Source organism: Strongylocentrotus purpuratus, unplaced genomic scaffold (genome assembly GCF_000002235.5).
Source record: "Strongylocentrotus purpuratus isolate Spur 01 unplaced genomic scaffold, Spur_5.0 spur5_scaffold_5, whole genome shotgun sequence".
Lineage (NCBI taxonomy): Eukaryota > Metazoa > Echinodermata > Echinoidea > Camarodonta > Strongylocentrotidae > Strongylocentrotus > Strongylocentrotus purpuratus.
In genome coordinates this window covers 37,888,144-37,901,066 of record NW_022145611.1, presented here as the reverse complement: position 1 = coordinate 37,901,066, position 12,923 = coordinate 37,888,144, and the positions used below count along the sequence as shown (strand labels likewise).

At 35.3% G+C, this 12,923-nt stretch overlaps 1 protein-coding gene across 2 annotated transcripts; it reads left to right on the top strand.

Annotated features, from left to right (window-relative positions):
• Nucleotides 1-7,197: 7,197 nt before the first annotated feature.
• On the top strand, nt 7,198-10,517 carry LOC105439024. Of its 2 annotated transcripts, none has more exons than XM_030999336.1 (3): nt 7,198-7,221; nt 9,084-9,203; nt 9,718-10,517. In XM_030999336.1, the coding sequence occupies exons 1-3, from the start codon at nt 7,213-7,215 to the stop codon at nt 9,967-9,969; spliced, it is 381 nt and encodes a 126-aa protein (XP_030855196.1). In that variant the 5' UTR covers nt 7,198-7,212; the 3' UTR covers nt 9,970-10,517. The 2 variants fall into 2 exon arrangements, 1 of the variants encoding a protein (XP_030855196.1); XR_004066634.1 differs by lacking the exon at nt 7,198-7,221 and adding an exon at nt 8,093-8,262.
• The last annotated feature ends 2,406 nt before the right edge of the window (nt 10,518-12,923 follow it).

The window sequence follows — 12,923 nt, the reverse complement described above, 5'->3', positions numbered from 1 at the left end:
AAAAAGGCCAGTCAGTCACTCAATAGTGTAGACAGTGAAGTCTAGCAAGTAAACGTGTTTCTTTGCATTATTGTATCATTAGGACTCTGCTAACGTTTAAATTTGACAGATAGGACATTCATAAAATATTCATGAATTCTGCAAAGTTCTACAGAATTTGATGCTGGCTGCAAAAAAGGGCATATTATCTTTAAAACCCAATGTATCATAATTTTGATCCCCGTAGAAATTAACATAAATGTTTTGTTTCAATAAGGTTCTAGTACCTGTACTAGACAAAGCTCCATTAAACCCCAAAGCACATGTACATGTCCGCGGTTAACCCTATTTAGCCCGGGCTATTTTGAAACTGCATAGCCCGGGGGGAGGGGGGCTTCTAAGGCCCCCCCCCCTATGATCTCGGCCGTGAAAAGCCCGATCGCCGCGAAAATTTGCATACATGTCAAGTGAAGTGTATAGAATACTATGGTAATTTCAATTTTTTTTGAAAAATTCACTCATTTGCATATTTATGGTAATTTATGCAAATAAGGTCATTAAATTCACATTTTTGCCCATAAATCAGACATTATTCATATTTAAGCATTCTTTCTCACTACATAATATATTTGTTAGACCATTTGGAATAATAATACAACACAAAAATTTGAAAAACCAGGGTTATTCCTTATGTTATCTATTGTTTTGATAATTTCTTATGTATTTTTTTGTTTTTTAACTTATGTATTTTATTGTTTTTGTTGTTTTTTTTTTTCATTTCCAACTATAATTCAACTATTTTGACCCCAAAATAAACACCTAAAATCTAAACAAGACCAAATAACCAATGTTTTACCTCTTTATTTGAAAAATGAGATTTCCATATGTTTTGTACACAAATCACAAAAATGAGCGATTTTCGGGCTGACATGCGAAGACAAAAGGACACGTGCCTTTATAATGGTAGGTCCGATTTTCGAAAAATTTCTTTCAAAAGTTGCGCAAGACTCGAAAGAAAAAAGTCACAAAATTTCAGTGCAAGATTTTCTTGCGTTAAAAAATTATCGCGAAAAATGTCAAGCCCCCCCCCCCCCCCCGGGCTCAATAGGGTTAAAGTCCCTCCGCGGCACTAATGTCCTTTGGCAAGACATAATAATTGAAACTCAATTTGCACAGATATCGACGAATGTGCTTCAACTCCGTGTATGGCTAATGAAGATTGTATTGATGCAGTGAACATGTATACTTGTGCGTGCTCTGCTGGTTATGCTGGGACTCCGTGTGCAGGTAAGCTATCAAGTCAAAGCAGATTACATACAAACACCTATTACATAAAGCAAAATAATGCTCCTTTCTCATCAAGACCTTATAGATACCTAGGCTTTCATGCTTCGTATCAGAGTCAAATCCAACTTACGGTTTGCATCTCCACTCGATCAACAGTGAAAAGTCACAATGTTAATTTATTTTGCGGCCTTTTTTATTTGATTACCGGCGACGGCTACTTACTAATTTGTTTTGAATATAAACCTTTCAGTGAAACAAATGTTTAAGTATTTGACTGTAAATATATTTCGATGTTTAATGACATTGTAATCCATACCAAGTGTTGTTATCTAGTCTTCAAACACCGTGTTGTTGTTGTCCAAAACACTGTGTTTCTTCACAATATCCAGACTAGAATATAGTTCTGTTTTTTTCACCTGACGACTGAACATTAATATTCCCAATTCAAAAATAATATAAAACACATTAAACATTAAAAGAGATATTTAATTCATTTACTTCGTTTAAGTTATGTATTGTTGTAGTTTTACAAATGAGGTTGTCAATTCATTAACTGTCTTATTTAAAATGCCAGTTTTAAATTAATTTTCCTATCATCCGACAAAAAAGATAAAGTGGTCAAAAGTGAAATTGTTTTCTAGTCGCTTTTATTCCAATGATTATCACTGAAACTCAATTTGCACAGATATCGACGAATGTGCTTCAACTCCGTGTATGGCTAATGAAGATTGTATTGATGCAGTGAACATGTATACTTGTACGTGCTCTGCTGGTTATGCTGGGACTCCGTGTGCAGGTAAGCTATCAGGTCAAAGCAGATTACATACAAACACCTATTACATAAAGCAAATGCTCCTTTCTCATCAAGACATTATAGATACCTAGGCTTTTTTCATGCTTCGTATCAGAGTCAAATTCAACTCACGGTTTGCATCTCCACTCGATCAACAGTGAAAAGTCACACTGTTAATTGATTTTAATGGCCTTTTTTTTTAGTTGACCCAGCGACGGCCTGACGTAAAAAGTTAATGAATCAGTTTATCTTCCCAAATTACAAAAGTGCGAATCAAGCTACAGTGTCGAACATAAATGAGAAGGTTGACAAATTGTTAGGCTACCCCGGGTCCTATCGCTAAAAATAGTCCATTAAGCCACAAAATTATTTGTCCCTCTTTCGTTTATAATACAAGATGGCGCTATTCAATGAAATCAGCACTATTATTCCGGCCCCTTGATTTTCATGAGACAAGTCGCTGAAAACGTACTCCAAACTACAATTTATTAACAATGTACATCCATAACTTTATGAACAATTTTGAAAAATGAACACTTATTTTCGTTTATTGCAACAAACGTGCAAAACAAAGCTTTCATTCTTATCATACGATACGTTTAAAGTTGATGGTACTTGCTAATTAGTTTAGAATATACCCTTTCAGTGAAACAAGATTAGTAGGTGACTGTTTATTATGTTTCGATGTTCAATGATATTGTAATCCATACCAAGTATTCGCTATCAAGTCTCCAAACACTGTGTTGATGTTGTCCAAAACACTGTGTTTCTTCACAATATCCAGACTAGAATATAGTTTTGTTTCACCTGACGAATGAACATTAATATTCCTATTACAAAATAGAGAACACATTAAACATTATTTTAAAGAGATAGTTAGTTCATGTTATGAAAAGAATATCCTATCTCTTCAGAACACCCACCTGTTACAAGCCATATATGGAACAACAACAAAAGCATATTTATTTGAGATAGAAAATATGCGATAATCCTATGAATAAAGAACCTACATTGATGACATATATCGTGACTTTAACCTTTAATAACTATTGCATGGTCTTTATTGTAATTTACCCCCCCCCCCCTCCCACCCCCTCCCCCAAGATTTCCATTAAGAAGGTAAACAAGTAATTCTTACTTTCTAAATTAACAATTTTAAGTACACCATTCTTAAATTCCACGCTTTTGGAGCAGTTTGGTCCTTAACAATAAATGTGAAATTCGTTATTTATTTTAGTATATTTTCTCTACTTTCAGTCGTGGTCTGTTCTGCGGACATCCTGTGTATGAACACAGGTACCTGTGACAACAATGTATGTACATGTGCTTCGGGGTATTATGGAGCTACATGCGCTGACACAAGTAAGATATTTATAGATTAATATTCAGTTTTTATATAGCGTAAATTACAATTGAGTCTCTAAGCACTATGGAAATAGAAGAAAGTCAAGAAGTGAGTACTGAAGAAATGAAATAATAAGAACATAATAGCACGGTAAATATCCAAACTAAAAACTACATTGTATTGCATAAAGAATGGTACGAAATTAACCCTGAAAAAGGTGAGACTGCCAAGTGATTTTTTCTTTTCTTCGAATAATCTTTGCTCACATACGAAAACCAAGTGCATATTGTCACAAGGCGGGAATCGAGAAACACCTTAGACTGGGATCTTACTAATTCACACAGATAATAATATTAGGTTAAATGAACCTTTATTAATGTAAGCTATTCTTGAAAATGTCTGACCTGTGAATGCACTCATCCTTTTCCTTCACCTGATATGTGAATAAAGCTATCTTGTCAGGGGTAATCCCAACAACTCTTACACAGTACGACTGTGATATTTGACCAGCGTACGCCGTCTTACCTTACAGGAAATACTCCGACAACCTTACCGGAAGTGGATACACGTGGATACACCTCTGGAGTTTGATGAAATTAACAATACAAATTCCAATCATTTATTTTGAATATAAGATTTTTTACCAAGCGTGACTGTTCTTATCATACGATACTTTTAAAGAAATACTCCGACAACCTTACCGGAAGTGGATACACGTGGATACACCTCTGGAGTTTGATGAAATTAACAATACAAATTCCAATCATTTATTTTGAATATAAGATTTTTTACCAAGCGTGACTGTTCTCACAAATAGTCACTTGTTATTTTCCTTCTCAGTAAATGTGCAAGATTAGTTTGGAATGATTTCTCTCTTCTTTGTAGTCGACTGTGCAGGTGGTGACAACCCGTGTCTGAACCAAGGTACATGTGTTACTGGTACCAATACATGTACATGTGCTGATGGATTTACAGGATCTGTGTGTGACAGAGGTATGTAAATATATCATTCTCACTGGCTTAATAAAGAGGTTGGGTCCAGAGAGAATGACGGAAGAAAAGAAGAGAAAAGAAAGTGATAATTTATTTAAGATCAACGAGAATAAGAGAGAAAAAGGAGAGCGCAATAGAGAGAAAACAAGTGAATGGTTAAAAAAAGAAATTGCTACGTGTGTAACAGGTCGGTAACGTATTAGTCCAGAATCTGCCCGGTCCTTTATAATTCCCTACACACTTTCAAGCCGTCGAAATTCCACCGGCAGTTGAAAGTAAATACTAATTTAGAACTTCCCTAAAAAAAAGGGGGGCTTCAAAATGTCTTGAAGTGGGAAAACAACGACTAGTTGTCGAATCGACTTAAGAGCTATAGAGCCAGTAAGTAATAGTCTGATTTTCAGACCATTGTACCGAATGGTCATACGATTGATGCTGCGCAAAGATTCAATCAGTTTAATTGTGGCCATTACAAGAAGTGGGTTATGGATGTAGACAAATGCTCATGTACCCGTTACAGCTCATTTTATGTATGTTTATTACCAAAGCAGTATAAAAAAGCCAGTCAGTCACTCCATAGTGTGGACAGTGAAGTCTAGCGAGTAAACGGGTTTCTTTGCATAATTTTATCATTAGGACTCTGCTAACGTTTAAATTTCACAGATAGGACATTCATAAAATATTCCTAAAATTCTGCAAAGTTCTACAGAATTTGATGTTGGCTGCAAAAAAGGGCATATTATCTTTAAAACCCGATGTATCATAATTTTGATCCCCGTAGAAATTAACATGAATGTTTTGTTTCAATAAGGTTCTAGTACCTGTACTAGACAAAGCTCCATTAAACCCCGAAGCACATGTACATGTCCGCGGTTAAAGTCCCTCCGCGGCACTAATGTCCTTTGGCAAGACATAATAATTGAAACTCAATTTGCACAGATATCGACGAATGTGCTTCCACTCCGTGTATGGCTAATGAAGATTGTATTGATGCAGTGAACATGTATACTTGTGCGTGCTCTGCTGGTTATGCTGGGTCTCCGTGTGCAGGTAAGCTATCAAGTCAAGGCAGATTACATACAAACACCTATTACCAAAAGCAATGCTCCTTTCTCATCAAGACATTATTCATGCTTCGTATCATAGTGTGAATCAAGCTACAGTGTCGAACATAAATGAGGAGGTTGACAAATTGTTCGGCTACCCCGGGTCCTATCGCTTAAAATAGTCCATTCCGTCACAAAATTATTTTTCACTCTTTCTTTTATAACACAAGATGGCGCTGTTCAATGAAATCGGCACTATGATTCCGGCCCCTTGATTTTCATGAGACAATTTGCTGAAAACGTACTCCAAACTACAATTTATTAACAATCTACATCCATAACTTTATGAACAATTTTGAAAAAATGAACACTTATTTTCGTGCAAAATAGAGCTTTCATTCTCATCATAGGATACTTTTAAAATTGATGGTACTTGCTAATTAGTTTAGAATATACCCTTTCAGTGAAACAAATGTTCAAGTAGTTGTTTGTCTAGCTGGGATGGAAACCTCAACCCACCTCAATTTGTTGAAATATGTGCAATGAATGTATAAAGCTAGGGTGGATCGGGAAAGGGTGTATCGACCGCGATACTCCGCCTTCTTTAGCGGGGGCCTGAAAAAGGGGGAAAGGGTAAAAAGAAACAAAGATAAGACAAAGAAGAAAAAAAGAGGGAGAAAGGAAATTGGGAGGGAACGAGACGGAAAATAAAAAGAAGAACATGAAACTTAACTCTAAACATACAGATTACATTGCAGATGAGTTGCAATAGGTTCGACGTGTGCCTACGAAGACTTCAGATGAAAGTAGAACAGTAAAACAAAAAATTAAATGCAGTTCTATGAAAGAGAAAGAGAGACAATTTCTAATGAAGTGAATGGGGGGCTGTTTGAATTTTAAGAAGAAAATAACAATTTTCTACTCGTCGGGAGGGCAATCTTGAAGGTTCTAGCGTCCGATGGCTCCTTCCCCTGCATGCACAACTGACAACTTAGGCCTCTGCCCCTGCAACACGACAGGGGCCCTCTGGGCCATTATTTGGAGTTTTGGAGTCCTGAACCTTAAGCGAACAGATAGAAATCGTTCCCACGACAAACCCTTATTCTATAAAATTGTCCTTAGGAGAGAGTGTGTATGTATGTGTGACAGAGAATTGCTTCCCAACAATATAAACCAATAGGGGCAGTGAAAATTTTAAGGGATGGATTAACTTGTTTAAAAACAAATTTCAAGACGGCTATCATAAAGGTTCTGAATAAGGGAGTTTACAGATACAATCTTGGGTTAAGTTTTTGATGTTGACGCCGTCGCCGTCGCCGCCCTCACCGGAAAAGCGGCGCCTATATCTCGCTTTTTTTGCTCTTCAAGGATTGTCAGACAACGAAAGTTGTTTTCGAGACTTTTAATTCTTCTAAGTCCATGAATTTTGAAAAAAATCGGACGAATTCATCGGATAGATTTAGTTTGCTTACTTAATTTGATCTTTTGATTCATAGTTTTAAAGAACAAGTTTGGGGTTAGGAACTACTCGATCCTCATTTTAACATATTTTTTATAAAATATCCACTCACAACTTTGACATTTCACTGACCCTCCAAGACTCTGGTATTGGAAACGTTAACCATCTCCACCCCCTTGAATCTTGAATCTGAATGACCTAGCAAGGTATGGAAACATAGTTATGTATTGCTAACATTTCATGTCTTTACATCATATTAATGATACCTTATCAAACTTCCATCACTACAGCGACTACCCCAGCCACAAGAATGCAAGGGGTAAGTGAAAAATATGATATCTTTTAAAGTAGATATTCATTGATTTTAAAAACTAACTTTATTTCATTATTGCAAAGTTGAAACTTTGATTCGACAAGGTTATCAAAATTCAATGCTTGGAAACATTCGAAGCAATGATTATTATAAATTACAAAACGCTTAAATACAGCCCCGGCATAGCACCTGAAGGGCTCTCCGAACGCTGCTGAGATGTGTGAGATCACAGTATGGACATGATTTGCAAAAGCAGACGATGTCCCATGACATCTCACACATTTCCAGTGCCTGTGTTTTCATCTTCTCTTGAGTTCTTTCTCTTACTTCACTACCGTCAGGCTAAATGTAAAATCTATTGCCTCACTCTAAACCCCGCACATGGTTTTATTTTGATGACAAATGCAGCGATACAAAAATAAAGGAATCTGTCGCTTGTAAACAAAACAAGGCGCCATTGTATATTCAGCTGCACACACCGGGGTATGTTCGGCGTTTCAAGAGGGAACAAATGCCGTCCTTAATATCATTCCGGGGCTTTTAAATTTGAAAGTCTGGTTTCTTTGATTGTTAATTAACCCTTATCCTGTGTATTTACAAGCAAAAGATTTTAGTTATCAGAATCGGGTCATATCCCCTTTTGAATGGTTTGACATGCTATTGCATTTTTATACACTAAACTCATTATAATTAGAGAAGTAATAGCTTTGCAATTAATAATATTGTAGCATAACTAGCCCAGTAATTTAGTGAGACATAGAGGGCGTTATAGTTAATTGTGAAATATATATGTGGACATCGTGAGATGTTAGTGAGTCAGCGCCATAGAGATATATAACTACCAAGTTATTAAGTATATATCTCTATGGTCAGCGCTTAGCTGCCGTTGGGGCAGCTAGTTAGGTTCTATATAGTTGTGATCTGTGAGTCAGCGTCGGGCTGTCGTTGCGACAGGTCCGTTACCAGGAACGAGTAAAGTTACTTGAACTGCAGATACTGTGCAAGTGTTGTTTCTTTAGTCCTGTCAGACATTCAGTGATTGCGGGAGTGAGTAAAATGAGAGCTGTCCACGTTAATTCTTACACGATATACTTTTGTGAGAGCCCACAGAGAGATATAATTGATTGTCGAGAGCGTGAACCGGGTTTTGAGAGACTGCAAGGCAGAACGCTACCCCGGCAGAGCCCGGTTACGCCACAATGTTCATTCTCTATGTGATGTCGTCTGCTTGGGCGACATATATCCCAGCTGCTATGGAGGTGGTTGTATTTGTATTTGTATAAATCACCCGATATGTAGTTGACCTAAAACTTGTCCGATGGCCATCGGTTAGCTTACCAGTTTCTAGTGATACATTAGTTGACATATTTGTGATCTTCTTTGAATTTCACCTTTAAAGCTTGATGGGGAGAGGCTTTCTCAATAATTGTACATGTTATGTGTGGCTATGTATTTGTGTTTACTATATAATGATCTAAAAATGTATACTTCTTTGTTAGGAAGGTCTATGAAAGAGATTTGTTATGAAAGAACTTTCTCCTCCGTGCTTAACGCAATGACTTGTTGCCTACAGAATAAATTTGATTGATATTCTGAACGAAAGCATTTTGTTCTGAAGAAAAACAGAAATTCATTGCTTAGAAAATATTGTACAATTTTTCTGTGTACATCTTTTTGTCACTATAAACACAATCCCATATTAATGTGGTTTGGGTTCACCTTTGATGTGGAACATGGGAGGGATAGTATTTGTGCATTTTTAGCGATAAATGCTGACCACTAATCCTAATATAAGATAATTAGATAAGATAATACATTCTTACAATACTTTTGAAACTAATACCATGTGCATTAACTTTTCCTTGCAGACTCTTCAATGTTATTCTTGTTCGACTAACTCCATATCGGATGTCTGCTCTACTGCTAATGACCTTGCAAGCGGTTCCGGAGTATCAACTGTTACATGCTATGAAGAACAGCGTTGTTGGGTATTCAAATACTTTGAAATATATATTTTTCTTCACAGGGTTGATCTGGCATGTGTTTATAGTTTGGTAATATAACAGAAAATACAATGAGGATATATCTCTAAATTGATGTTGTGAAACAGAAGACATGAATTTATACAAAGTAAACATTAATTTTCACCTAAGATTATGTTGTGTCTCATCTGTTTATTTATTTTGTCCTCATATACTCGGAGTAAATGATAGTTTTGTCAATTTTTTTTTGGTTTTAATTTTTTCTTCTCTCTTTTGCTTTAATTTTTCTTATCAAAGAAAAAAAATAATGAAATACATTACAAAGCAAGAGAACAATTTTTTTAGTGGGATGTCTATAAAAACCAATGGACAAAAACATTAGTTAACTAGATAAAGGAAAGAGCCGTGCGATTCATATTTTCAAGAAATCAAATGTTGAAATGAAAATTCTACAGAACTGAATATGAAAGATCAAGTTACATGTTATAGTCATAATAAAAACTCTCTTCATTTCTTGCAGACTGATCATTATGAGAACTCATCACACACGGTTGTGTCGCGTGGATGCACAGATGAGCCATGTGAAAACTTGCATAAAGGTGGTGGACCTTACTGCACTATGGCTAATAACGTTACCAGTTGCACATCCTGTTGTACTGAGTCAAATTGCAACGACAACAAATCCAGCTCTGAGGGTCTCACTTGTAGCTGTGTGACATGGCTGACATCTCTTTTCTCAGTGGTCATCATGCTCATCACTTATAGAACCTAAATAAATTCAAATTTCAAAAGCTGTTTCTATTTTAAAATTTATTATAACAGGCACAAATTTGCCTATTCAATTCACAGTCAAATTTTAATTCTAAACCATCAGTGTTTGCAAAAGTAAGTAACAGACTTGTGTTTTACAAATAACTATTGATTGAATAAAACATTCAATTGAAAATAATTGAAGTTTTCTCAATTTTAGCTCTGGTAATTTTTCTTCTATAATATTGTACATATTTATTAATAGAAAAGTTTAGAATGGCTTTAATGTACTTTTTACATTCAAAATGTCTTAAAATCCGTCCTGAATTTTCTGCATGAAGTTATTCCTGAAAACACATAGCGAGATTAGCATTTTTCAGGAAAAATAACATTTGATGATTTAATTGGACAAGTTAAATCTGTCAAAAAGATGAAACATAAAGATTGTCAAGCGAACAAAACCCTTAAAATGCAGAAAAAGACATTAAAACTGATAAATAGTTTCTTGAAGTTTTCAACTTTGCTGTAGATTTTGTGACCTTACCAAATGTAATATAGACGAGTGGAAATTATTTGGATATAATATTGTACATATTTATTAATAGAAAAGTTTAGAATGGCTTTAATGTACTTTTTACATTCAAAATGTCTTAAAATCCGTCCTGAATTTTCTGCATGAAGTTATTCCTGAAAACACATAGCGAGATTAGCATTTTTCAGGAAAAATAACATTTGATGATTTAATTGGACAAGTTAAATCTGTCAAAAAGATGAAACATAAAGATTGTCAAGCGAACAAAACCCTTAAAATGCAGAAAAAGACATTAAAACTGATAAATAGTTTCTTGAAGTTTTCAACTTTGCTGTAGATTTTGTGACCTTACCAAATGTAATATAGACGAGTGGAAATTATTTGATAAATAGAGAATAGGATAAAACAATATGACATTTATTTTTTAAGAGAGTTTTAATAAATCTGATAGAACACTGTTTAATATTCTAATTACATTTACATTTACATTACATTTGAATGACACAAATGACCTGGGTATCAGGCTTCTAAAGCTTGTTTCCATGATGTGTTTTCTCTAATCAAAATGTAGTGTATGTATCAATAAACTGATGATTGCCAGTATGTTGATGTAGACCTGAAAGGTATGAAAAACTACTCACAAGCAAAAAAAATATTCGTTTTATCAACCAATACACAGGAAGAACGCTTATGAATGAATTGTATTCATTGCCTGATAAAACTGTTTAAAAGGTGGGAATGGAAATGTATTTTGTAGTCTTGGAATGGGAAGGAAGCTCCATACATTATATTTAAATGAGGAACCTGATAAGATGTACACAAATATTGTGATAGTCTACTCATATTGCCCTCCATGAACTTATCATTTTCTTTTTTGGGGAGGGGGCCGAGGTGAGATGTTGCAAACATTATGAGCTGGCCGTGTTTAGGGCTATAATGGTACTCATAACTGTGTTAAGCACTTTACATCTGTAATCATTATCGATACATAAAGGAAGACATTGACTAAAAGAAACAAACAGATTTTCCATTTTGTTTTCTCCATTCAACCCGAGTAAGAATAATTGTACTTTTTAACTATTACAGCACTGTACAAAAAAAAAGAGCAATTATTTGTCCAAGCTTACGAGATTAGCCGAATACCAACTGGTCGTGAATTGAGTTCATTGGTTCCTCGAGGAACAGATATATTAATTGTGCCTACAAAATATATACTAGAAAGTTGTTGTACAGTCTCATATTGTATAGTTACGTATTCTATTTGGATACACAAGAAAATATGCTTTTAAAGGTACTGTATTGCAATGAAATGTTTAGTGTTATAAACAAAAAGACTCACATGACTTCAGTGTAAAAAAAAATTGTATTTTCTAAACATTTTCTATGGTATGCTCTATCACCTTGATTGTTTTGTCAAAACTTTGACTTTGTTGTTCTCTGTTAAAAAGCTGCTTATCTGTACAAAAAAGAATGATGCTGTTGAAGTTGTTGATGCAGAGCTATTTTCTTGATAATTTTATAAAAAATGTAACTAAGTGAATTTAATTTTTGGGTTGTACATGTATTTCAAAGTACATCTTATTCTTTGCAATAGATGAACATAATCTCAAATATACATGTACAATAAAGTGTTAGGTAATAATGTATCGTCAATTCATTTTCCTTTTAATGTTCTAAATAAAGTTTGGATTGAGGTGTCATAAATCATAGTTAATGTGGATTTTCTTTTTTCTTTAGAATAGTGAAACAAAGTTTTCTAACTATATCCAGTAATGTGGAAAAGTATGTGATCGTAGAGTGTAAACTGTAATTGGTCAAAAGACCATGAGGCAAACAATGTCGGTCTCAAAGGCCTCTTCACAACTTTATTTTGAGGGTTCACGAAACCAAGAGACCACTAGACAGACAAAGCCAATCTCGTTGGTCTTCTGACAAGTTTTTGAGGGTTCAATAAACCAAAAGACCACTAGACAGACATTGTCAGTCTCGTGGGCCTTCTGACAACTTTTTGAGACTGACTACCATATGAATGACATGCTTCTTTCTATATTCATTTTGTATTCATTTATTATTATAAATTTGTTGTTGTGGTTTCATGGGCTGTCTGCTACTGGGATGACCCCAATATGGCCCAAGAGACCGAGAGGCCATGAAGCTGACAGCCCATGAGACCGACATGCTTACTTGCTTAAGTCGGGTCAACTGCCCGAGCTGTGATGGCCATCCACACAGTCCTGTCCAACATGGCTGCTTTTATCTCTGACAGTTCAAGTCCCGTATCCTTCTTGAGTAGGTCTGTATAAGTAAGATGAGGTCTTCCAGGTTTCTTCTTCCCGTGTTTAGGCTTTCAGAGTAGAAGCTGAGATATTGGTTCATTGATGTTCCTACAGCTGTGGCCTGCAAAACGTAGTCTTCTTTCCCTGATCTTTTCTGATACTTTTGGT